This window comes from Heterodontus francisci, chromosome 20 (genome assembly GCF_036365525.1).
Source record: "Heterodontus francisci isolate sHetFra1 chromosome 20, sHetFra1.hap1, whole genome shotgun sequence".
Lineage (NCBI taxonomy): Eukaryota > Metazoa > Chordata > Chondrichthyes > Heterodontiformes > Heterodontidae > Heterodontus > Heterodontus francisci.
In genome coordinates this window covers 75,796,200-75,823,569 of record NC_090390.1, presented here as the reverse complement: position 1 = coordinate 75,823,569, position 27,370 = coordinate 75,796,200, and the positions used below count along the sequence as shown (strand labels likewise).

General features: G+C 46.9%; 1 protein-coding gene across 7 annotated transcripts in view; it reads left to right on the top strand.

Annotated features, from left to right (window-relative positions):
- Positions 1-27,370, top strand: part of sfxn3 (sideroflexin 3) — an 85,929-nt gene that overhangs the window by 38,295 nt on the left and 20,264 nt on the right. For all 7 annotated transcript variants that reach the window (XR_010977075.1, XM_068053029.1, XM_068053032.1 and 4 more), the window contains 2 exons: positions 238-323; positions 15,085-15,212. Coding sequence is in view for 6 of the 7 variants with exons in the window: in XM_068053029.1 (XP_067909130.1) it covers positions 238-323; positions 15,085-15,212 (214 nt within the window). In the remaining variant the exon portion in view is untranslated. The remainder of the gene's footprint in view (positions 1-237; positions 324-15,084; positions 15,213-27,370) is intronic.

The following is a 27,370-nucleotide window of genomic DNA, read 5'->3' as shown; positions in this document are numbered from 1 at the left end:
GAAGCGGAAAGAGGCCCTTAAGTGGCCTCTGTTCCTGGGGGCCCATAAAATTCAGCCCTATGATTTTTAACTTGATGGAGTGGGGATAAGAGGGGAAGACCAAAGGCTAGCAGGAGTTGTCTTTAAAAGACAATATTGAATGATCATAACTTTCTTGTAACTGAAATTGCCAGATTTGGGTTTAGTTAGTGATCCATAAAAGATTAACAGTTTTCCTCTTTTCCTTCTTTCCTGAAGCATTTGCCCTCCCTGATTGCGCGTTTTGTGCCCTTTGCTGCTGTAGCTGCTGCTAACTGTATCAATATCCCTTTCATGAGGCAGAGGTAAGACCACCACAAAATGGAAGTAATGATAAAGGTGGGGTTTGTGTGTGTGTGTGGGGTGGGGGGGGTGGTGCGGTGCGGCAGAGGGGGGAGAAAGTGCAAACGCTGGAAATCTGATACAAAACAAGAAAACACCGGAAATACATAGAACGTCCATCCAACATCTCAATAAAGAAAAGGCGATTAGCATTTCTGACTCTTGTCAGAGCTGCAGGCTGGAGAATAAGATAGCCCTTTACTAACCAAGCACAGAGGATAGAAGAGAACAGGTAGATGTAAAGAGTCTAGAATGCCAACTGTCATCACTTAGAAAAGTCTAACTTCTTGTTTGAAGCATGGAAAAAGTGCACAAATGCTGGGTGATCTACATAAACATAGAGCTCTGTTTGTACTGAGATTTCCAATGCACAATTGCTGCAATTCAAAACATTTTTAGGAGATAAAAATAGTGAAATTATTTCTGGACCACAATCTAATATTGTTATTTGGATCTCATACAGTAAAAGAAAGACTTGCATCTTATTACTACTTCTCTCAAACATCTTAAATTGCTTTGAAGCACAATGACTGATGCAACATCCCAGAAGCAGTGAAGAGAAGAATGATCAGTTATTCTATTTTTCAATTTGATGTGCTTGAGGGTGGAATGTTAGCCGGGAATGTTTTCCACTCTTCCTTGAATAAAGTCATTGACCTGAACTAATCTAACAGATATACAGGGTAGGCAAGGTCTTGGTTTAACATCTCATCCAAAGGGGTGCAACATTGACAGTGCAGCATTTCCTCAATGCTTACGTTCAGCGCACATTATGTGTGAAGTCATGGAGTGGAGTTTGACCCCACAACCTTCTGACTTGGGTGAGACTGATACCAAGAGATTCACACTGTAGCTAGTCTTGCATTTGTTTGAACTCCAGTGATAGTGTAGCAGTTTACACATAACAGATCTGATCAATTTCTAAAGCATTTAGGAGCATCTTGGATGTTCCCAAACTTGAGAGTAGAATTTCCGTGTGGTTTCTTCAATCTTCTTCCATAAGATTGTCAGAAAGTTCAGTAAAAAAAAAAACTGCCATTTTCTCTGCTGTTTCCAGTGATCTTTCACCGTAAGACTGAGAAGCCCAGCAGAAATAATTGACGTTGGTGCTAATATACATTCGTATCATCTACTCTCTCTGCCTGTTTGTGGTTTAAGTTTAATATTGATCCTTGAATTTTAAGATCATTTTGTTTTTTAATCATAGTGATACTGCACAGAAGGAAACAATTTGTGCCTGTGCCAGCACTTTAGTCCTACTCCCCTGCTCTTTCCCCACTGCCCTGTATTTTTTTTCCCCTTAACTATTTATCCAATTCTCCTTTGAATGTAACAATTCAATCTGCTTCCACCACACTTTCAGGAAGTGCATTTCAGGTCACAGCAACTTGCTGTGCAAAAAAAAAAGTTTCCTCATGTTGGCTCTGGTTCTCCTGCCAATCACATTAAATTTGTGTCCTCTGGTTTGCGACCATTTTGCTACTGGAAACAGTTTCTCTTTATTTACTGTATCAAAACCATTTATGATTTTGATTATCTCGGTCAACTCTCCTCCTAACTTTCTCTACTCTCAGGAAAACAATCCCAAATTCTCCAGTCTCTTCAAATAACTGACCTCCCTCGTCCCTGCAGCCATTCTAGTAAATCTCTTTTGCACCCTCTCCAAGACCTTGGCATCCTTCCTAAAGTGTGGTGCCCAAAATTGAAAACAGTATTCCAGCTGAGGCCTAACCAGTGGTTTAGAAATATTTAGCATAGCTTCCTTGCTCTAGTATGCTATAATTACCTGAACATCAAGTAATGATCACGTCATCGAGGGATGTGATCTAGGATTGATTCCTGAAGTCTTGTGATGCTAGGGAGCTGAATTAGCATAGATTTCTGAACACGAGAACACAGATTTAGGAGCAGGAGTAGGCCATTTGGCCCCTCGAGCCTGCTCTGTCATTCGATCAGATCATAGCTGATCTGATTGTGGCCTCAGCTCCACTTTCCCGTCTGTCCTTCTTAACCCTTGATGATGAAAAATCTAACTCAGCCTTGAATATATTCAATGACCCAGCCTCCACTGCTCTCTGGAGAAGAGAATTCCACAGACTAATCACCCTCCGAGAAAAATTTCTCCTCATCTCAGTCTTAAATGGTAGACCCCTAATTTTGAAACTGTGCCTTCTAGTTTTAGACTCCCAATATCCTCTCAGCATCAACCCCTCAGGATCGTTTTATGTTTCAATAAGATCACCTTTCATTCTTCTAAACTCCAGTGGGTATAGGCCCAACCTTCTCAACCTTTCCTTTTAAGATAACCTTAAGGGCGGCACAGTGGCGCAGTGTTTAGCACTGCAGCCTCACAGCTCCAGGGACCCGGGTTCAATTCTGGGTACTGCCTGTGCGGAGTTTGCAAGTTCTCCCTGTGACTGCGTGGGTTTTCGCCGGGTGCTCCGGTTTCCTCCTACCGCCAAAGACTTGCAGGTGATAGGTAAATTGGCCATTGTAAATTGCCCCTAGTGTAGGTAGGTGGTAGGGAATATGGGATTACTGTAGGGTTAGTATAAATGGGTGGTTCTTGGTCGGCACAGACTCGGTGGGCCGAAGGGCCTGTTTCAGTGCTGTATCTCTAAAATTAAAAAAAAAATAACCCCTTCATCCCAGGAATCAGTCTAGGGAACCTTCTCTGACCTGATTTTGATTTATTTGATTTAGAGATACAGCACTGAAACAGGCCCTTCTGCCCACCGAGTCTGTACCGACCATTAACCACCCATTTATACTAGTCCTACACTAATCCCATGTTCCTACCACATCCTCACCTGTCCCTATATTCCCCTACCACCTACCTGTATTGCTTCCAATACAGTTCTATCCTTCCTTAAATAAGGAGACCAAAACTGTACACCGTGCTCCAGATGCAGCCTAACTAAGGCCCTGTACAGCTGTAGCAACATTTCTCTACTTTTATACTCGATTCCCCTTGCAATAAATGCCAACATTCCATTTGCCTTCCCAGTCACTTGCTGTACTAACTTTTTTTGATTCGTGTACCAAGACACCCAGATCCCTCTGTACTGTAGAGTTCTGCAGTTTCTCTCTATTTAAATAATAGAGTCATAGAGAGATACAGCACTGAAACAGGCCCTTCGGCCCACCGAGTCTGTGCCGACCAACAACCACCCATTTATACTAATCCTACATTAATCCCATATTCCCTACCCCATCCCCACTATTCTCCTACCACCTACCTACACTAGGGGCAATTTACAATGGCCAATTTACCTATCAACCTGCAAGTCTTTGGCTGTGGGAGGAACCCGGAGTATCCGGCGGAAACCCATGCGGTCACAGGGAGAACTTGCAAACTCCGCATAGGCAGTACCCAGAACCAAACCTGGGTCCCTGGAGCTGTGAGGTTGCGGTGCTAACCACTGCGCCACTGCGCTCTTCTATTCTTCCTGCCAAAGTGGACAAGTTCACATTTTCCTGCATTATACTCCATCTGCCAAATTTTTTTTTCATTCACTTAACCTTTTGCTATGGCCAGGTGTGAAGTGGTAGAATGGCTCCCCTCTCTTTCCACCTCTCAGTAGACTGCAGCAGGTGTTTTTTTAAAAAAAGAATTTGCTTGTCAATTTAGTGAGTCTCTAACTGTTTAAAGTGCTGACTCACACACACACAGGTTACAAGGAGGGAGGGTAGATTAACTCAAAATCAAAACAAGAAATGCTGGAAATACTCAGTGACCTGAAACGTTAACTCTGCTTCTCTCTCCACAGATGCTGCCAGACCTGCTGAGTATTTCCAGCATTTCTTGTTTTTATTTCAGATTTCCAGCATCTGCAGTATTTTGCTTTTATTTTAGGGTAGACTAACTTGTTTAAGAGTGTTCAAAAGAAAATCAATCAACCATATACGAATCCTGTAGGTTGATGCATTTGATGGTTTCATAGAGTCGTAGAGTTATATCGCACAGAAACAGGCATTCTGCCCATCGTGTCTGTGCCGGCCATCAAGCACCTATCTATTCTAATCCCATTTTCCAGCACTTGACCTGTAGCTTTGTATGCTATGGCGTTTCAAGTGCTTATCTAAATACTTCATAAATGTTGTGAGGGTTCCTGTCTCTATCACCTCTTCAGGCAGTGTGTTCCAGATTCCATCCACCCTCTCGATGAAAAGATTTTTCCTCAAATCCCCTCTAAACGTCCTGTCCCTTACCTTAAATCTATGCCCCCTGGTTATTGATCCCTCCAATAAGGTAAAAGGTTTCTTCCTATCTATCCTATCAATGCCCCTCATACTTTTGTCTACCTCAATCAGGTCCCCCCTCAGCCTTCTCTGCTCCAAGAAAAACAACCCTAGCCTATCCAGTCTCTCTTCATAGCTGAAATGCTCCAGCCCAGAAAACATCCTGGTGAATCTCCTCTGCACCCTCTCCAGTGCAATCACATCCTTCCTATAGTGTGGTGCCCAGAACTGTACACAGTGCTCCAGCTCCATCATAACCTCCCTGCTCTTATATTCTATGCCTCGGCTAACCAAATCAAGTATCCCATATGCCTTCCTAACCACTTTATCTACCTGTGCTGCTGCCTTCATTGATCTATGGACAAGTATACCTTCTGTACTTCCTATGGTCCTACCATCCATTCATTGTATATTCGCTTGCGGAGTTAGTCCTCCCAAAATGCATCACCTCACACTTCTCAGGATTAAGTTCCATTTGCACTGCTTTGCCCATCTCATCAGCCCATCTATATCGTCCGATAATCTAAGGCTTTCCTCCTCACTATTTACGACGCCACCAATTTTCGTGTCAACTGCGAACTTACTGATCATACCTCCTATCTTCTTCTTCTTTGGCCTCCTTGTCTCGAGAGACAATGGGTAAGCGCCTGGAGGTGGTCAGTGGTTTGTGAAGCAGCTCCTGGAGTGGCTATAAAGGCCAATTCTAGAGTGACCGGCTCTTCCACAGGTGCTGCAGATAAAATTGGTTGTCGGGGCTGTTACACATTTGGCTCTCCCCTTGCGCTTCCGTCTTTTTTTCCTGCCAACTGCTAAGTCTCTTCGACTCGCCACACTTTAACCCCGCCTTTATGGCTGCCCGCCAGCTCTGGCGATCGCTGTCAACTGACTCCCACGACCTGTGATCAATGTCACAGGACTTCATGTCACGTTTGCAGACGTCTTTAAAGCGGAGACATGGACGGCCAGTGGGTCTGATACCAGTGAGGAGCTCGCTGTACAATGTGTCTTTGGGGATCCTGCCATCTTCCATGCGGCTCACATGGCCAAGCCATCTCAAGCGCCGCTGGCTCAGTAGTGTGTACAAGCTGGGGATGTTGGCCGCCTCGAGGACTTCTGTGTTGGAGATACGGTCCTGCCACCTGATGCCAAGTATTCTATGGAGGCAGCGAAGATGGAATGAATTGAGACGTCGCTCTTGGCTGACATACGTTGTCCAGGCCTCGCTGTGGTAGAGCAAGGTACTGAGGACACAGGCTTGATACACTTGGACTTTTGTGTTCCGTGTCAGTGCGCCATTTTCCCACACTCTCTTGGCCAGTCTGGACATAGCAGTGGAAGCCTTTCCCATGTGCTTATTGATTTCTGCATCTAGAGACAGGTTACTGGTGATAGTTGAGCCTAGGTAGGTGAAGTCTTGAACCACTTCCAGAGCGTGGTCACCAATATTGATGGATGGAGCATTTCTGACGTCCTGCCCCATGATGTTTGTTTTCTTGAGGCTGATGGTTAGGCCAAATTCATTGCAGGCAGCCGCAATCCTGTCGATGAGTCTCTGCAGACACTCTTCAGTGTGAGATGTTAATGCAGCATCGTCAGCAAAGAGGAGTTCCCTGATGAGGACTTTCCATACTTTGGTCTTCGCTCTAAGATGGGCAAGGTTGAACAACCTGCCCCCTGATCTTGTGTGGAGGAAAATTCCTTCTTCTGAAGACTTGAACGCATGTGAGAGCAGCAGGGAGAAGAAGATCCCAAACAGTGTAGGTGCGAGAACACAGCCCTGTTTCACCACTCAGGATAGGAAAGGGGTCTGATGAGGTGCCGCTATGCTGAATTGTGCCTTTCATATTGTCATGGAATGAGGTGATGATGCTTAGTAGCTTTGATGGACATCCGATATTTTCTCGTAGTCTGAAGAGGCCACGTCTGCTGATGAGGTCAAAGGCTTTGGTGAGATCAATGAAAGCAACGTAGAGGGACATCTGTTGTTCCTGACATTTCTCCTGTAGCTGTCGAAGGGAGAACAGCATGTTAATGGTGGATCTCTCTGCACGAAAGCCACACTGTGCGTCAGGGGAGACACGCTCAGCCAGCTTCTGGAGCCTGTTTAAAGCGACTCAAGCGAAGACTTTCCCCACTATGCTGAGCAGGGAGATTCCAAGGTAGTTGTTGCAGTCACTGCGGTCATCCTTGTTTTTATAGAGGGTGATGATATTGGCATTGTGCATTTCCTGTGGTACTGCTCCCTCGTCCCAGCACAGGCAAAGCAGTTCCTAGAGTGCTGAAAATATAGCAGGCTTAGCACTCTTGATTATTTCAGGGGTAATGCCGTCCTTCCCAAGGGCTTTTCCGCTGGCTAGAGAATCAGTGGCATCACTGAGTTCCGATTTTGTTGGCTGTGCGTCCAGCTCATCCATGCCTGGTAGAGACTGGCCTCATTGAGGGCGGTCTCAGTGACAACATTTTCCCTGGAGTACAGTTCAAGGTAGTGCTCCACCCAGCGGTCCCTTTGCTTGCGTTGGTCAGTGAATGTGTCCCCTGATTTAGATTTGAGGGGGGGCGATCTTCTTGATGGTTGGCCCAAAAGCTCTCTTAATGCCATCATACATTCCTCTGATGTTTCCGGTGTCGGAGGCCAGCTGAATATGACTGCACGGGTGTTGCCAGTAGTCATTTGCGCAGCGCCTGGCTGTTCTTTGTGGAGCACCGCTGGCTGCTTTAAGTGCTACGGATGTTAACTCGCTGGGGGCTTTCTTGTTGTTCAACAGTGCAATGCGCTTAGCAGCTATGACAAGTTCCAGCTCTGCAAAGTGAGATTGAAACCAGTCTGCATTCCGCTTCACACGTTTGCCATAGGTGGTCATAGCTGAGTTATAGATGGTGTCTCTGATGTGGGTCCACTTGGTCTCTGCATCCCCTATAGGAGTGTTTTGAAGGGCTTTTTCAAATGAATTTAGAAACTTATGTAACAGCTGTGGATAAGAAATTCTGCCAGTGTTGATGCACGGGCGGCCCTTCTGCTTGGAGTGATGCAGCTTCTTTGGTTTGAGTCTAACCTTCCTGCACACCAGGGAGTGGTCGGTGTCGCAGTCCGCACTGTAGAAGCTGCGTGTGATTTGAACGCTGTTTAAAGAGGTTCGCCTTGTGACGATGAGGTCCAGCTGGTGCCAACGACGTGATTTTGGGTGCCTCCAAGAAACCTGGTGACAGGGTTTATTGTGAAAGAATGAGTTGGTGATGCAGAGGTTATGATAGGTACACAACTCAAGCAGTCTCTGTCCATTCTCATTCATCCTTCCAATGCCATCGCGCCCAAGGCAGGAGGGCCATGAGTCATGGTCGGCCCAACCCTGGCATTAAATTCCCCCAGCAGGACAGATGTTCAGTATTGGGGATGGTACTGATGATATTATGGAGTTCCTCGTAGAACTGGTCTTTAGCTTCAGGTGAGGAGCAGAGTGTTAGAGCATAGATGCTGAGTAGGTGTACTGGACCAGAGGCAGTGAGCAGTCGGATGGACAGTATGCATGCCGAGCCATTTGAAGGTGGCTCCATCATGCAGAGCAAAGAGTTTCTGATGGCGAAGCCCACTCCATACTGTCTTGGTTCTTCAGGATCCCTACCCTGCCAGAAGAGGGTATAGTCTTGCTCTCTTAGAGATCCGCTCGCAGGGAGGCGTGTCTCCAGAAGTGCTGCAATGTCCACATTGAGTGTACGGAGCTCGTTGTTAATGGCGGTCTTCCGAGAATCGTTGATTTGTGTAAGGTCTTCCGACAGGCCAGGACACATAGTTCTGACGTTCCAGCTTGCAAAACGAAAGGCTGGTACCTTCTTTCCTTCTTTTGTCGTGCTGTTTGCTGCGGTGTTGCAGACCACTTTTCGGGCAGTGACCCTGAGCTCCAAGCACCTATTGAAGCAGGTGGACTGTGGCGGGACATAACCTTACTGACCGGGGGCTGCCTGGTTTGAGGCGGGCGGTAGCTGTCCAGTGAGATGCGATGACCTCTCCCACCGACAAAGGCAACCCGTGGCGCCCAATCTCTACGCCAGTTGAGCTGGACTTATAACCCGTAACTGCTGCCTTCCATCTTGTTTTGGTCGCTGTGAGGTGACTATGGAGTGACCTCTCCATGGCGCATGCCTGGGCGGATGTATGGAGGTTGTGATTTGCCCAAGCGTCAAAACTCCCCTCTCGGCCTTCCTGATGGGGTCCAAAGGAGTGCAGAGCTCGACATTTTGCACTGGTATGGCTGCAGGAACTGCCAGAAACATGCCAAAGCTGACACATGACCGCCTTTGGGGTTCCGCTCCGGATTGCTATTCGGGTTTACTCCCTTAGCCTTGGTCTCTCCCGAGATGCCCACAAGGCAGTGGGGTTGTTAGGGCCCCTGCTCAGGGATAGGTGGATGCCGGTGGGGGGACGGGGGTGTAAGGGGGGGTGTAAGGGGGTGCGGGGGAGGAGGGGATGTGGTGGGAAGGGGGGTGCAGGGGAAGGGGGTGCGTGGGGGGAGCTGGGAAGGGGATGGGGGAAAGTGGGTGCAGGGGTTGTGAGCTGGGAGGGGGGCACGGTGGGAGAGCTGGGAAGGGGGAGCAGGGGTGGGGAAGGGGGTGGAGGAAGGGCGTGCAGGTAATGAAACATTTCATCAGCTCCCACCATCACCGCCGAGAAAGCTCACCGCATCCTCTAGGAGGTGGGCGACAGCTTCGAGTGCCAGTACCAGTAGGAATTCGCCGACATTATGCTGCAGATGCACTTCCATACCTCCTATACTCACGTCTAAATCATTAATGTACACTACAAACAGCAAGGGTCCCTGCACTGATCCCTGCAGTACACCACTGGTCACAGGCTTCCACTCGCAAAAACAACCCTCGACCATCACCCTCTACCTCCTGCCATTCAGCCAATTTTGGATCCAATTTGCCAAATTGCCTTGGATTCCATGGGCCGTTACCTTCTTAACCAATCTCCCATGCGGGACCTTATCAAAAGCTTTACTGAAGTCCATGTAGACTACATCAACTGCTTTACCCTCATCTACACACCTAGTCACCTCCTCGAAAAGCTCAATCAAGTTAGTTAGACACGATTTCCCTCTGACAAAGCCATGCTGACTATCCCTGATTAATCCCTGCCTCTCCAAGTGGAGATTAATCTTGGCCCTCAGAACTTTTTCCAATAGTTTCCCAACCACTGACGTTAGACTCACCGGCCTGTAATTACCTGGTTTATCCCTGCTACCCTTCTTGAATAATGGGACCACATTCATTGTCTTCCAGTCCTCTGGTACCTCTCCTGTGGCCAGAGAGGATTTGAAAATTTGTGTCAGAGCCCCTGCTATCTCCTCCCTTGCCTCACATAACAGCCTGGGACACATCTCATCTGGGCCTGGGGATTTATCCACTTTTAAGCCCACTAAAATAGCTAATACTTCCTCCCTTTCAATGCTAATTTGTTCAAGTATATCACAATCCACCTCCCTGATCTCTCCACCTACATTGTCCTTCTCCGTGGTAAACACAGATGAAAAGTAATCATTTAAAACCTCACCTATCTCCTCTGGCTCCGCACACAGATTGCTACTTTGGCTAATAATGGGCCCTACTCTTTCCCTGGTTATCCTCTTGCCCTCAATATACTTGTAAAACGCCTTAGGATTTTCCTTTATCTTGCCCGCCAGTGTTTTTTTATGCCCTCTCTTCACTCTCCTAATTACTTTTTTTAAGTACACCCCCTGCACTTTCTATATCTTCTAGGGCCTCCGCTGTTTTCAGCACTCTGAATCTGCCATAAGCCTCCTTTTTTTCCCTATCCAATCCTCTATATACCTTGACATCCAGGGTTCCCTGGACTTGTTGGTCCTACCCTTCACTTTTACAGGAACATGTTGGCCCTGAACTCTCTCTATTTCCTTTTGGAATGACTCCCACTGGTCTGATGTAGACTTTCTACAGGTAGATGCTCCTAGTCCGCTTTGGCCAGATCCTGTTTTATAATATTGAAATCGGCCTTCCCCCAATTCAGTACCTTCGTTTCCGGTCCATCTTTGTCCTTTTCTGTAACTACCTTAAATTTTACTGTGTTATGGTCACTATCCCTGAAATACTCCCCCACTGACACTTCTGCCACTTGTCCGGCTTCATTTCCTATGCTTAGGTCCGGTACCGCCCCTTCCCTTGTAGGACTTTCTACGTACTGGTTCAAAAAGCTCTCCTGTATGCATTTTAAGAATTCTGCCCCCTTTAAGCCTTTTGCACTAAGGCTATTGGGGAATAGTCTTATTGATATTGGGGAAATTGAAATCCCCTACTATTATTACGCTATTATTTTTACACCTCTCTGATATTTGCCTACATATCTGCTCCTCTATCTCTTTCTGACTGTTTGGAGGCCTGTAGTACACTCCCAGCCAAGTGATTGCCCCCTTTTTTGTTTTTAAGTTCTACCCATATGTCCTCATTTGAGGAACCTTCAAAGATATCGTCCCTCCTTACTGCAGTAATTCACTCCTTGATCAACAGTGCGAAGCCACCTCCTCTTTTACCCCCTCCCCTGTCACGCCTGAAGATTTTATACCTTGGAATATTGAGCTGCCAGTCCTGCCCTTCCCTCAACCATTCCCATGTATAACTCCATGCCCTTAATTCATCAGCCTTACTAGTAAGACTCCTTGCATTAAAATAGATGCAATCCAGCCTTGCATTATTCGCTTGTGACTTAACAGGTCTGTTTTTGCTCTGTCTTCTAGACTGACTCAGTTTTTCTTCTGTATTTGACTGTGCATCACCCCCTACTACACCTCCACTCTCTATCCCATCCCCCTGCCAAATTAGTTTAAACCCCACCCCGCAACAGACCTAGCAAACCTCCCAGCAAGAATGTTCCTATACTCACTAGCATGTGGCACCGGGAGTAATCCAAAGATTACAACCTTTGAGGTCCTGCTTTTTAATCTGCTACCTAGCTCTCTAAAGTCTTGTTGCAGGACCTCATCCATCTTTCTACCTATGTCGTTGGTACCAATGTGTACCACGACCTCTGACTGTTCACTCTCCCCCGTCAGAATGTCCTACAACTGCTCCATGACATCTTTGACCCTAGCACCAGGGAGGGAACATAACATCCTGCAGTCACATTTGTGGTCTCAGAAACACCTATTTGTACCCCTTACGATAGAATCCCCTATCGCTGTAGCTCTTACACTGCTTTTTCTCCCCACCTGTGCAGCTGAGCCACCCATGGTGCCACAGACTTGGCTCTTGCTGCATTCTCCTGAGAAGCTATCTCCAACAACAGTTTACCAAGTGGAAAATTGTTAGAAAGGGAGATGGACCCAGGGGTCTCCTGCACTACCTGCCTCGTTCTTTTACTCTGCTTGGCGGTCACCCATTCCTTTTCTGCCCTGAGCAGTCTTTACCTGCGGTGTGACCACCTCCCTGTACATGCTATCCATGATGATCTCAGACTCGAGGATGCTTCACAGTGTCTCCAGATTCGAAATGCGGATTTCAAGTAGCTGCAGCTGGAGACACCTCCTGCACACTTATTTGCCCTAGACACTGGAAGTGTCCCTGACTTCCCACATTGCACAGGAGGAGCGCTCCATGCTGCCAAGCTGCCCTGCCATGACTTACCCTTAATTTACTCCCTTAAATTTTCCGGGCCTCCCTGCCACGATCCCCGACGCTGGAGGCCTAGTAAAATTCAACCCTACATCTGAATGTATGTGAGCTGTTCACGTAAAGGGCCATTCACACTTGCTTAAGCTGATTGTTTTGGTGGTTCCCTTTCTGATAGCTTTGTAATTTGCAAGGTGAAGTCATGTAAATGTTCAGCCACTTTATGAACTGCGGTTTAGGCCCCTTAAAAATACTGTTGTCAGTCTTTTTAAAACTTATCCTGTGGTTTCAGTCCACTTAATAAATAGTCATTTTTGATGAAACATGGCTTTATAACACTATTGGAATCCCTTTGTTGACTCTATGTCCTCTTGTCTGCTTACTTGCCTACCTATCTTTGTGTCATCAGCAAATTTAGCTACTATACATCCAGTCTCTTCATCCAAGTCATTGATGTAGATTGGAAACCGTTGCGACCCCAGCACTAATCCATGTGGCACTGCATTGTAACAGCTTGCCAACCCAAAAATGACCCATTTATTCCTACTCTCTTCTTCCTGTTAGCTAGCCAATCCTCTATCCGTGCTATATGTTACCCCCTGTACCATGAGCTTTTACTTTATGCAATAACATTTGATGTGGCACCTTATCAAATGCGTTTTGGAAATCCCAAGTACACCACATGTACAAGTTCCCCTTTATCCTCCTTGCTTGCTACTTCCTCAAAGAACTCTTAATAAATTAGTCAAACACCATTTCCCTTTCACAAAACCATGTCTCTGCCTGATTTTATTATGATTTTCTAAATGTCCAGCTATTACCACCTTAAGCACATACATTTAAAATTACTGTACTTTTACTGATAGTTCAGCTCCTTAATAATGAGATTAGCTCTCACTGTACTTCGTAACTCCTCCCAATCTACTTCCCAAGTTAAGTTTTTTAATCAACAAAAATTATGTATATACTTGATATTCTATGGAGAGTGTTACTGACAGTTGTGGTGATTTATATTTATGGTTCTTGCTAAGGTATAAATCTTGGCTCGGTGGCAGCACTTCCGTATCTGAGTCGAAAAGTAATCGTGCAAGCCCCACTCCAAAGACTTGTGCACATTATCTAAGCTGACAGTTCAGTACAGCAAAGAGGGAATGCTGCACTGTAGAAGGAGAAGGTGCCACCCTTCAGATGAGGGGCAGGATTTTGGGTTTCGGGTCAGGACCAAATTGGGGTCACAACCCCGCACTGGGCTGGATTTTCAGCACCCACCGCCACTCCTGGCTGCGGGTAAAGAAAATGGCGGTCCGCAAGTGCAGACCGCACGCTGCCATGCTGCCGTGACCTTCCTCGCAGCGGCTCATACAAATAACCTGGTCAAGCCGCCGCGCCCCTGCGCCCCCCCCCCCCCATTCATGTGGAGTGGGCGGGCTCCTGACACCAGCAATAGCGTCAGCTGCCTGTGTGCAGGCTATGGCGCCCTTTTTAAAGGGCAGCCAGCTAATTTAAATTAATAAATTTATAGCCCGACGCTCGCTACTTTAATGATCATAAATATGCTGCCCCTTTCCCACCCTCCCAATAGCAATCAAATTAAATATTTGCCCTTCTCCCATCCGCCTCCCACCCCCACCCCCGGCTAAAACACTTGCCTTTCAAACATGACTTTACCACCCCCCCCCACCCCACCCCAAACTGAACAAAGTTCGCAGGTCACCCCTTCCCACCATCCCCTACACGCATGATGTAAATTTGATCCTGTTTCCCCCCTTAATCTTAAGTTTCCCCTCCCCTTCCCGGCCATTCCAGTGCCTGCTTTCTCCAGACGGGAAAGTGAAGGCACATGAGTGCCGGCTGCCGCTCAAAGGATCGCGGCCCAACCATAAGGCTGCAGGTAAGTTTATTTCTATCTATTCATGTAAAATCCAGCCCAGTGTGTGGTGAGCAGTCGCCCGGCAGTGATTTTCCCCAAATTGGCCAGTTAGCAGCCAGAGGGTGGGCTTGCCATCCAATTGAGGACAGTGGGTGGGCTCTCAAAACTGGAGCGCCAATAGGAGGATGTTCAGCTTGAAGGAAGCAGCAGCCTGCCTTTTCAAGTAAGGGAGAGAGAGAGGGCGCCTCCGTTTTGAGGAACCCTCTTTCCAACTTTTTAAACTGTTAAATTAAAAGATGCCCTCAGCAGACGGGCCACCATTGTGGAGAGGGAGCCCCTCCATAGGGCGGCCTGTGGCTGCAGCTGTGACCAGGCAGGCGGAGGGAGCCTCAAAGTGTGCCTGGAGCGCTAGGCCCCTGGTGTGCCACTACCCCAGGTGCTGGCCAAGTCCCCGATGCCTTGGAGGGGGCCCAGAGGCTGACTGGAGAATTCCAGTCGGACTCTGACAATAGGCCTCTAAATACCCTTAATTGGCTACCCACCACTTGCGGGATGGTAGCCCTGCCGATCCCCATTCCTCCTCCAGAAAAACGGCCTGGGGCGGGATGGTCACAGCAAAGTGACACGCCGGCTGATGTGAATTCCTGCACCTGCCACCTCTGTACTTGCCTTCATTACAGCAGTGACTCTACTTCAAAGTACTTCCTTGGCTGCGAAGCATTCTGGATGTCCTGAGGTTGTGAACGACACTGTAAATGCGATCCAATCTTTCTATTTGAGGTCAATTTGGCAATGTCAATTTTTAAAGCATAAATTGGCCGTCATTTGAATACAGATTTGTCCTCACTGAGATGAAGTCCAGTGCCTGCTGGCTCAGTGCTTTTATGTACCTGAAGACAGTGCTTCGCAATTGCTTACACATGGCGAATATAGAATCTACCACACAGTAAATAGAGTTTTGCACCTTATTCGTTTATCATCTTTTTCTTTTGCAGAGAACTTAAGTTTGGGATTCCAGTGACAGATATCAAGGGGAATCGACTTGGGGAGTCGCCAAAGGCTGCACAGCAGGCCATTTCCCAGGTGGTGGTATCTCGGATTGGTATGGCAATACCTGCCATGGGTAAGTCAGGACCTAGTGATGAGGGTTGTTGCTCTTCCATTGAAGTTTTTTATTTTAAATTGAAAAATCAACACTTAGATTCCTGAGCACGTGTGGCTGGTGAGAAGCACCCTTTCCAGGGTTCCTCTGTGTCCCTACTCTGAGATAAGTCAAACATTTTTTCCATTTTTTGTTGCAACCTCCTCCAGCAGTGCCTTTGAAGAACACTGCTTTAGATACTTTAGGCTTGGGAAAACTGACTGCACTATGCAAGTTGCCTGCATAGTGGTTGGTTGCAATCAAATTTGGGAAAGGCTCTTGAAAGTGGCATGGGGCCCAAGATTTGCATGGGAAATGGAAGACTCAAGGCACCCGAACCAATTTGGCATGCAGCCCTTTCCCAGTGTGGAACAGCTTGAGCACGTTGCATGCAAAATTGGACCTTACAGAGCCTGTTTTTTAGCTGGTCTAGACCTCTATGTGCTACCACTATCTGTTCACTGGTGTATTGTGCTGCCATGATCAGGTTAACACTAGGATATTAGTAGTTTTAGTCTTTGGCCAACCAGTGGCAGCATAAGCACTTCTGTCATGTATCACATGACCAGATGCAGAATTAGTTTGTCACCACTCTGCTTCAACAATGTGACTTTAGTTTCAATTCCAGAGGGGCAGCTCTTGCTGCACCCTTGTGATTTTCTTTTCATTTCCAGCACCAACAGTCCCTACAGCTGCGATGAGTTTAATTCCCAGTCTGTGGACAGCATTGTGTTGGCATGCTGAAATGTCTGCTGCTGAATCAACCCAGAGTGCCACTGGCAAAATCAGCCAGGGCCTTTGTATAGTGCCTGATCCTAACTGAGATGGATAGTATGCGGTTGGGGAACAATCTTTCCAAAATATTTTTCTTTTAAATATTAAAATATCTATTTAACCTGGATAGCTTATTGGTTTATCAAGACCCCAAAGAAAACTTGCCACAGTATAAAAAGTTAAAGGAACACTCCATTTGCAATTCAATAATATATTAGTTGAACAACACCCACCCCTGCCCACCCCCAACTCCATAGGGTCAATACCACATTCATCAAAAAGTTACTTTGTAATGTATGTACAAGTCAATCCTGTCCAGGGTGGTGAGCTATTAATGGTACCTCCAGTGAATCATCCAACCTTAATGTGGTCGAATGGTAATCTAATGTCTTACGGTCAGTGCTCACCTAATTGAAAATACTATAAGTGGGCTGATGCATTGGCAGAATTTAATGGACCCCTGGGAAACAGGGAGGGGGGGGCCATAAGAATTGCGATGGAAGGCGGAGGTCCTGTCGATTTCCCGTTGCATTGCATTTAAGTCGGGGGTGGAAAAGGCCGAAGATGGACTTCCCACTCAGAGACCAATTAAGGCCCTTAAGTGGTCAACCACTGGCCACTTAAGGGCCTCTTCCTGCAACTGCTAGAATGAAACCAGCAGTGGAGGGGGGGCCTCCACCAATCGGGGAAGTGACCCAGTAAAACAAGGCGGCCTCCCTTCAGGCTTGGTGGTGGGGGGGCCTCCTCCATGGGCAGTTTGTGGCCCACGGAGGGCTCCCAGCAGCAATGGCTGCCCCTCCACTAACCACCCCTCCACAAAGACAACCCTCGCCCCTTCTCCCCCCCCCCCCCCCCCGCCCCCCCCAGCATTGTTAGGGCCTGTGCAGCAGGCCCAGATGACCCACATCACTTACCTGGGGTCCGGGGCTCTGGGTATGGGCCTGGTCCCAGGCCAGGTGTAGTATTGGCAGTGGCCACCACTCCTGGTAGCGCTGCCAATACTGTTAAGCTGCCGGCCCTCTGATTGGTCAGCAGCTCTTGGAGGTGGGATCCCCTTAAAGGGGTGTGGTCCCTTGCGCCAGGCAGTTAATTGTCCAAGCACCGTTGAATTGCACCGGTGGGGGGGGGCGGTGCTCTGAAGGGCTGAGGTTGAGTTCCCTCGCCTTTTCGACATCATCAGGACCCCTGCCATTTCCACTAAATTCAGCCCATTATCCTGTTGTTCTGACACTAGTAATGCAATCAAGATGGAATTAGTGACACTACCTAGTACAGATGTGATCCATTGTATACTCTGTTTTTTCCAGTAGAAGAGAATATTAGAAAGGTTGTAAAACAGGCAGGCAATTCATTATCGCCTATCTTGTATTACTGCCAGCAACCCAATTTCATCCCAATGTACCAGTTTGCTGTTTCAATGAATCCAGCCAATGTACAGAAACTTGTATTTGGGGAATTGTCAGAAAACCATACTTTGCCAATTAAAGTGGTATTGAGTTGGTGTACCAGTATATTCTGTCCCTGGATCCATGAAAGAAATAAAAAACTCTTGCATTGGATGCACAAAGCACACTGGATGATTTTCAAAGTGTCACTACTAACACCTGATAATGTATTCTGTACACAACTTGGCAGCACATTCAAAATATCTTGATTATATAGTGCTCCTCACCATTCACCTGTGCTTCCACGCCATCTGGTGAGAGCCATTTCTCCCTCTTCGCGCGACTAATTTGCACTGTTGTATCCTGTGGAAACCAGAAAAGTTTACAGATTTCTAGTGCCATAGCAACGACCTTGATGCCTGCTGTTTTAGGTTTCTGTCAATATTTTGTGAAAAAAATTCAAATCAAATGTATTATTTAAATAAGAATTCTCAGTCTCACTTCTAAATCAGCCTGCATGTGACATGTTTAGTAGTTTTGAACTAAAATCAAATTAAAATCTGAACTGACAAGAAGCTTCTCAGAAAAAGGATACCCTGTGTTGGGCTTTCCTTTTGATAAACCTTAACCAATGATTCGATGTTGACCCATATTGGTGGCAGTGATTAACCTTTATTCAGCACAAGCAAGACTTGATACATTGCAGTATTTGAGCAGTGGTTTACAAGGTATGATTATGAGTTATACTATCCATTTATGCCTTTGGTAAAAGTCACGGTAGCAAGTGCCTGAACCCCTGGCTTGTCCTCTAGTGTTTTGGCAACACTTCATGGCTTGAACCCCTGGCTCATGATCCCGGTATCTCTTGAAATCTTCTACACCTTCTGTCTGTATAGACCCCTTTTTTTTATATCCCTTTCTACAATACAGAATCACTAAATTTCACTAGACCAATCAATAACTTGCAACCATCACCTTATTGTCCAATAATGGCAATAGCATGTACACAAGGCCCTGTTTTTACTCAAGTTTCAGTCTAATAACTCCTGACATCACTTGTTTTCTTGCTGCTGAAGCTGTTACCCGTGCAGCTGTGGCAATACAAAGCAACATCTTTTATACTGGCCTTCACCATCTAGGCTGAAGGCACCCCTTTCATCCTGCCTTGAACCAGGACATAGAATCACAGAATTGTTGCAGTGCAGAAGGAGACCATTCGGCCCATCATGTCTGCGCTGGCTCTCCAAATGAGCAATTCACCTAATGTCACTTCCGCACCTTCTCCCAGTAATCCTGCACATTCTTCTTTTTCAGATAACTGTCTAATTCCCTATTGAACGCCTTGATTGAGCCTGTCTTCACCACACTCTAAGGCAGGGCATTCCAGATCCTAATCACTCGGTGTGCGAAGAAGTTTTTCCTCAAGTTGCTTTTGCTTCTTTTGCCAATCACTTTAAATCTGTGCGATCTTGTTCTTGATCATCAGTCCTCCCTTGTTCCTTATCTCATTCCAATTAAGGTGCCCACTCTGTTATAATGGGAACAAAGCTGCCTCTGCTGTTCTTTTCAATTTAATTAGCCATATTACCCATTACTGCTTTTTAATTTTTTTATTTGTACTTGTGATGTGCATTGCTGGCAAGGCCAGCATTAATTTCCCGTCCCTAATTGCCCTTGAGAAGGTGGTGATGAACCAGCTTTTTGGACTGCTGGAGTCCATGTGGTGTTGCTACTCCCACAGTGCTGTTCGGGAGAGAGTACGAGAATGTTGACCTAGTGATAGTGAAGGAACACCGATATATTTTTTATATATATATTTGATATTGTTAGGACCGGATGAGGAAGGGGTCTTAGGCTCCCTTCTCGCCCCTTTCCTGCTTTGGCCATAACAGGGTTTAACTTTTAAAACAATGTTTTTAGCTTCACCTCAGTGAGTCTTTGTTCACTGCTTTCTAATTGCAATTGTAAATGAACCAACCAGACAGGTTTCCTTAGGTTTAAACAAGAAAGATGTAAGTTTATTAACCTTCTCACACTAACTCAGTTAAAATTACTAAAATGCACGATGCAAACACGCTAGCATGCATACGAGAGAAACACACACACAAGTAGATATGGGGGAGGAGGGGTGAAAGAATAAAGGGGGGTGGGTTGGAGTAGTAAATGAAATTCAGTTACTGTCTTTCGTTTTGCTGTAAAGTCCTTGATTGGCGTTGAAGTCTTGCAGTTCTCGCTGGGGCCCAGTGCACACTTACAAACTTGTTTCCCTGGTACCAGAAGGCTGAAGAGGTCCTCTGTCTTGAGGTTTAAGCTTCTTCCGTGGGCCGCTGGGACTTGAGAGAGAGACAGAGAGAGAGGTGCTTTCTTCTTGAAGTTCAGTTGCAGTCTGCCCTTAACCTTTCTGAGAGACACAATTCAAACAGTTCCCAGTCTGGCCAGCAGGTAAGTCATGTGACCAGCTCTTTGTTTGAAACAGCATCTTAGTTTAGTTTAGAGATACAGCACTGAAACAGGCCCTTCGGCCCACCGAGTCTGTGCCGACCATCAACCACCCATTTATACTAATCCTACACTAATCCCATATTCCTACCACATCCCCACCTGTCCCTATATTTCCCTACCACTTACCTATACTAGGGACAATTTGTAATGGCCAATTTACCTACCAACCTGCAAGTCTTTTGGCTTGTGGGAGGAAACCGGAGCACCCGGAGAAAACCCACGCAGACACAGGGAGAACTTGCAAACTCCACACAGGCAGTACCCAAAATTGAACCCAGGTCGCTGGAGCTGTGAGGCTGCGGTGCTAACCACTGCGCCACTGTGCCGCCCATCTTCTGGGGAGGATTGTTGATTCTTCAAAGCTTACTAGGTGGGGTGGGGGGTGGAGTGCTGGCTTTTACACAGACAAGATGTGGATGATCACTGTTGCCCATACCAATCTTGTTAATTGAATTAGTGAGCCCTTCCATTGTCTCTCTATTCAACTGTGTCTCAGAATGCAAAGGGGAGGCAGTGGTGTAGTGTTATTGTTGCTGGACTAGTAACCCAGCGACCCAGGGTATTTCTCTGGGGACATGGGTTCAAATCCCACCACAATTCAATTAATAAATCCGGAATTAAAAGCTAGTCTAATGATGGCCATGAAACCATTGTCGATTGTTGTAAAAACCCATTTGGTTCACTAATGACCTTTAGGGAAAGAACTCTGCTGCCCTAACCTGGTCTGGCCTACTCCAGACCCACAGTAATGTGGTAGGCTCTTAAATATCCTCTGAAGTGGCCTAACAAGCCACTCAGTTGCACCAATAAAACGGAATGAAATCGGACGGACCACCCGGCATTGACCTCGGCACTGGAAACGACAATGGCAAACCCAGCCCTGTTGACCCTGCAAAGTCCTCCTTACTAACATCTGGGGCCTTGTGCCAAAGTTGGGAGAGCTGTCCCACAGACTAGTCAAGCAACAGTCTGACATAGTCATACTCATGGAATCATACCTAACAATGTCCCAGACACCGCCATCACCATCCCCGGGTATGTCCTGTCCCACTGGCAGAACAGACCCAGCAGAGGTGGCAGCACAGTGGTATACAGTCGGGAGGGAGTTGCCCTGGGAGTCCTCAACATCGACTCTGGACCCCATGAAGTCTCATGGCATCAGGTCAAACATGGGCAAGAAAATCTCCTGCTTATTACCACTTACCGCCCTCCTTCAGCTGATGAATCAGTACTCCTCCATGTTGATCACCACTGGAACAAGTGGTGGCAAGGGTGCAGAATGTGCTCTGGGTGGGGGACTTCAATTTCCATCACCAAGAGTGGCTCGGTAGCACCACTACTGACCAAGCTGGCCAAGCCCTAAAGGACATAGCTGCTAGACTGGATATGCGGCAGGTGGTGAGGGAACCAACAAGAGGGAAAAACATACTTGACCTCGTCCTCACTAGCCTGCCTGTCGCAGATGCATCTGTCCATGACAATATTGGTGGGAGTTACCATCACACAGTCCTTGTGGAGACGAAGACCCGCCTTCACATTGAGGATACCCTGCATCATGTTTGGCATTACCACCGTGCCAAATGGAATAGATTTTGAACAGATCTAGCAATGCAAAACTGAGCATCCTTGAGGCACTGTGGGCCGTGAGCAGCAGCAGAACTGTACTCAACCACAATCTGTAACCTCATGGCCTAGCATATTCCCCACTCTACTGTTACCATCAAGCCAGGAGACCAACCCTGGTTCTATGAAGAGTGCAGGAGGGCATGCCAGGAGTAGCACCAGGCATAACTCAAAATGAGGTGTCAACTTGTTGAAGCTACAACACAGGACTATCTGCGTGCCAAACTGCGTAAGCAGCATGCGATAGACAGAGCGAAGCAATCCCATAACCAACTGATCAGATCTAAGCTCTGCAGTCCTGCCACATCCAGCCGTGAATGGTGGTGGACAGTTAAACAACTAACTGGAGGAGGTGGCTCCACAAATATCCCCATCCTCAATGATGGGGGAACCCAGCACATCAGCGCGAAAGATGACGCTGAAGCATTTGCAACAATCTTCAGCCAGCAGTGCCAAGTTGATGATCCATCTCGGCCTCCTCCTGAAGTCCCTAGCATCACAGATGCCAGACTTCAGCCAATTCAATTCACTCCCCAGGAGAGCAAGAAACGACTGAAAGCAATGGATACTGCAAAGGCTTTGGGCCCTGACAATATTCTGGCAATAATACTGAAGACCTGTGCTCCAGAACTTGCCACGCCCCTAGCCAAGGTGTTTCAGTACAACTACAACACTGACATCTACCCTGCAATGTGGAAAATTTCCCAGGTATGTGCTGTACACAAAAAGCAGGACAAGTCCAAACCGGCCAATTACCCATCAGTCTACTCTCAATCATCAGTAATGTGATGGAAGGTGTCATCGACAGTGCTATCAAGTGGCACTTGCTTAACAATAACTTGCTCAGTGACACTCATTTTGGTTTCTGCTGGGGCCACTCAGCTCCTGACCTCATTGCACCCTTGGTTCAAACATGGACAAAAGAGCTGAACTCAAGAGGTGAGAGTGACTGCCCTTGACATCAAGGCAGCATTTAACCAAGTATAGCATCAAGGAGCCCTAGCAAAACTGAAGTCAATGGGAATCGGGGAAAACTCTCCGCTGGTTAGAGTCATACCTAGTGCAAAGGAAGATGGTTGTGGTTGCTGGAGGTCAAGCATCTGAGCTCCAGGACATCACTGCAGGAGTTCCCCAGAGTAGTGTCCTAGGCCCAATCATCTTCAGCTGCTTCATCAATGACCTTCCTTCAATCATAAGGTCAGAAGTGGGGATGTTCGCTGATGATTGCACAATGTTCAGCACCATTAGTGACTCCTCAGATACTGAAGCAGTCTGTGTAGAAATGCAGCAAGACCTGGACAATATCCAGGCTTGGGCTGATAAGTGGCAAGTAACATTCGTGCCACACAAGTGCCAGGCAATGACCATCTCCAATGAGGGAGAGTCTAACCATCTCCCCTTGACATTCAATGGCATTGCAATCACTGAATCCTCCACTATCAACATCCTAGGGGTTACCATTGACCAGAAACTGACTTGGAGTAGTCATATAAATACTGTGGCTACAAGAGCAGGTCAGAGGCTACGAATCCTGCGGTGAGTAACTTACCTCCTGACTCCCCAAAGCCATCTACAAGGCACAAGTCAGGAGTGTGATGGAATACTTTCCACTTGCCTGGTTGGGTGCAGCGACAACAACACTTACGAAGCTCAACACCATCCAGGACAAAGCAGCCCGCTTGATGCGCACCCCATTCACAAACATTCATTCCCTCCACCACCGACACACAGTTGCCGCAGTGTGTACCTTCTACAAGATGCACTACAGCAATGCACCAAGACTCCTTAGACAGCCCCTTCCAAACCCACGACCTCTACCAACTGGAAGGACAAGGGCAGCAAATGCATGGGAGCACCACCACCTGCAAGTTCCCCTCCAAGTCATACACCATCCTGACTTGGAACTATATCGCCATTCCTTCACTGTCGCTATTCAAAATCCTGGAACTCCATTCCTCATAGCGCTGTGGGTGTACCTACCTCACATGGACTGCAATGGTTCAAGAAGGCAGCTCACCACTATCTTCTCAAGGGCAGTTAGGGATGAGCAATAAATGCTGGCCTAGCCAGCGATGCCCACATCCCATAAATTAATTTTTAAAAAAAATGTGCAGCCATGTTTTAGCTGTTCAGCTCTGTGGTCCTTTTAAACAAGTTATGTTCAATGTCTAGTAAAAAAAAAAGTTTCAGTCGTGTTCCATTTGACGAAATTAATATGTTGCCATATGGCAGGTGTGGTTCCTGTCACAGTATATTGCCATGAAACTATCATCAATTGTCATAAAAACCCATCTGGTTCACTAATGTCCTGCAGGGGGAAATCTGCCGCCCTTACCTGGTCTGGCCTACATATGACTCCAGACCTATAGAAATGCGGTTGACTCCTAACTGCCCTCTGAAATGGCCTAGCAACCCATTCAGTTCAAGGGCAGTTTAAGATGGGCAACAAGTGCTGGCCATACCAGTGACGCCTGCATCCCATGAAAGAATATTTTTAAAAATTCCAAGTCAGAATGGTGGGAAACTTGGAGGGGAATTTGCAGGTGGTGATGTTCTCATGCGCCTGCAGCCCTTGACCTTCTAAGTGGTAGAGGTCGCAGGTTTGGAAGGTGCTGTGGAAGCAACCATTGGCGAGTTGCTGCACTACGTCTTGTAGATGATGCACACAACTGCCACTGTGCACCGGTGGTGGAGGGAGTGAATGTTTAAGGTAGTGGATGGAGCGCCAATCAAGCGGACTGCTTTGCCCTGGATGGTGTCTAGCGTCTTGAGTGTTGTTGGAGTTGCACTCATCTAGGCAAGTGGAGAATATTCCATCACACACCTGTCTTGTGCCTCGTAGATAATGGACAGAATTTGGGGAGTCAGGAGGTGAGTTACTCACCGCAGAATTCCCAGCCTCTGACTGCTCTTGTAGCCACAGTATTTATATGGCTGGTCCAGTTAAGTTTCTGATCAATGGTAACCACCCCACCCCCCCTCCTTCGCTCCCCAGGATGTTGATGGCGGGGGATTCAGTGATGGCTATGCTATTGAATGTCAAGGGCAGATGGTTAGATTCTCTGTTAGAGATGTTAATTGCCTGGCACATGTGTGACACAGTTGTTACTTGCCATTTAACAGTTTAGAGATACAGCACTGAAACAGGCCCTTCGGCCCACCGAGTCTGTGCCGACCATCAACCACCCATTTTATACTATCCCATATTCCTACCACATCCCCACCTGTCCCTATATTTCCCTACCACCTACCTATACTAGGGGCAATTTATAATAGCCAATTTACCTACCAACCTGCAAGTCTTTTGGCTTGTGGGAGGAAACCGGAGCACCCGGAGAAAACCCACGCAGACACAGGGAGAACTTGCAAACTCCACACAGGCAGTACCCAGAATTGAACCCGGGTCGCTGGAGCTGTGAGGCTGCAGTGCTAACCACTGTGCCGCCCCAGTCCAAGCCTGAATGTTGTCCAGATCTTGTTGTATGCAGGCATGGACAGCTTCACTATCTGAGCAGTTGCGAATGGTAGTGAACACTGCAATCATTGGCTAACATTCTCACCTTTGACCTTATTTTGGAGGGAAAGTCATTGATGAAGCAGCTGAAGATGGTTGGGCCTAGGACATACCTTGAGGAGCTCCTGCAGTGGAGCAGAGATAATTCACTTCTAATAATCACAACCATATTCTTTTGTGCGAGTTATGACTCCAACCAGTGGAGAGTTTTCCCACTGATTCCATTGACTTTAATTTTGCTAGGACTGCTTGGTTAGATGCTGCTTTGATATCAAAGGAAGTCACTCTCGCCTCACCTTTGGAGTTCAGCTTTTTTGGACCAAGGCTGTAATGAGGTCAGGAGCTGAGTGGCCCTAACGGAACCCAAACTGAGCGTCAGTGAGCAGGTTATTGCTGGGTAAGTGCTGCTTGATAGCTCTGTTGATGACACCTTTCATCACTTTGATGGTGATTGAGAATAGACTAATGGGGCAGTAATTGGCCGGGTTGAATTTGTCCAGCTTTTTGTGGAAAGGACATACCTGGGAAATTTTCCACATTGTCGGGTAGATGCCAGAGTTGGAGCTGTACTGGAACCGCTTGCCTAAGGGCACAACTAGTTCTGGCGCATAAGTCTTTAATACTACAGCTGGACTGTTGTCAGGGCCCATAGCCTTTGCTGTATCCAGTGCCTTTAGCCATTTCTTGATATCACATGGAGTGAATCGAATTGTCTGATTGCTGATATCTGTGATGGTGGGGACCTCAGGAGGAGCCCGAGTTGGATCTTGGTACTTTTGGCTGTAGATGGTAGCAAATGCTTCCACCTTGTCAATTGCAATAATGTGCTGGGCTCCCCCATCATTGAGGATGGGGATACTTTTGGAGGTTCTCCTCCAGTTAGTTGTTTAATTGTCCACCACCATTCAGGACTGGGCAGGACAGCAGAGCTTTGATCTGATCCATTGGTTGTGGGATCGCTTGGCCCTGTCTATAGCATTCTATGTCTGCTATTTAGCATGCATGTAGTCCTGTGTTGTAGCTTCACCAGATTGGCACCTCATTTTTAGGTGCACCTGATGCTACTCCTGGCATGTTTTCCTAGACTCCTCATTGAATCAGGGTTGGTTTCCTTGTTTGATGGTAATGGGAGGGTGAGGGATATGCCAGGCCATGAGATTACAGATTGTGGTTGAATGCAATTCTGCTGCTGATGGCCACAGTGCCTAATGGATGCATAGTTTTGAGCTGCTAAATCTGTTATATATCTATCCCTTATAGCATTGTGGTAGTGCCACACAGCATGATGGAAGGTGTCCTCAGTGTGAAGACAGTCCTTCATCTCCACAAGGACTATGCAGTGGCCATCCCTACCAATAATGTCATGGATAGATGCATCTGCAGCAGTTAGATTGATGAGGACAAGGCCAAGTAGACGTTTCCTGTTGGTTCCTTTACCACCTACCGCAGGCTCAGTCTGGCAGATATATCCTTCAGGTCTCAGCCAGCTTGGTCAGTAGTGATGTTACTGAGCCACTCTTAGTGATGGACATTGAAGTTCCCCATCCACAGTACATTCTGTACCCTTGCTGCCCTCCGTGCTTCTTCCAAATGATCAACCTTAAGTAGCATTGGGACATCATTTGAGAGAGGGTGGTAGGTGGTAACCAGCAGGAGGTTTCCTTGCCCGTGTTTGACCTTATGCCATGAGTCCTCATGGGGACCGGAGTCAATGTTGAGGACTTTGTATAAACTATTAATTTTAATTATTGTCTCTAGACCTGCTCTATGCTAATGCTGTTATTAATTCACTTACTGTTCCACTTAGCCAATTGAAATTTTATTAATTTAGCTAAGCTGTAAATTTAATACATTACTTTATAGTTCCTCAGTCCCAGTTTAAACCACTGCCCTAATTTAGAGAGAAAAATAAACACCTTAAAACTCACCAATCAATCACCTACCTGCTGTCCTCTGACGTCACTCCTTGTTTTGTTTTTTGGAAAACACTGTGGAAGGCCCACGCTCTTCCCCTGCTCTGATTTATCAGCTGCCGCCGCTTGGTAGGCCATTTCAGAGGGCAGTTAAGAGTCAACCACTTTTCTGTGGGTCTGGAGTCACATGTAGGCTAGACTGGGTAAGGACGGCATATTTCCTCCCCTGAAAAACGTTTGTCTTATATGACAATCCGGTAGATTCATGATCATTATTGATGAAACAATTATTTTATTCCAGATTTATAATGTCTTTGATGTGGTGGAGCATCCCAGGGAGTTTCACAGGAGCGTTGTCAGGCGAGATTTGACACTGAGCCACATGGGGTTGTCTTGGGGTGGGTGGCCGGGAGCTTGGTCGGGAAGGTG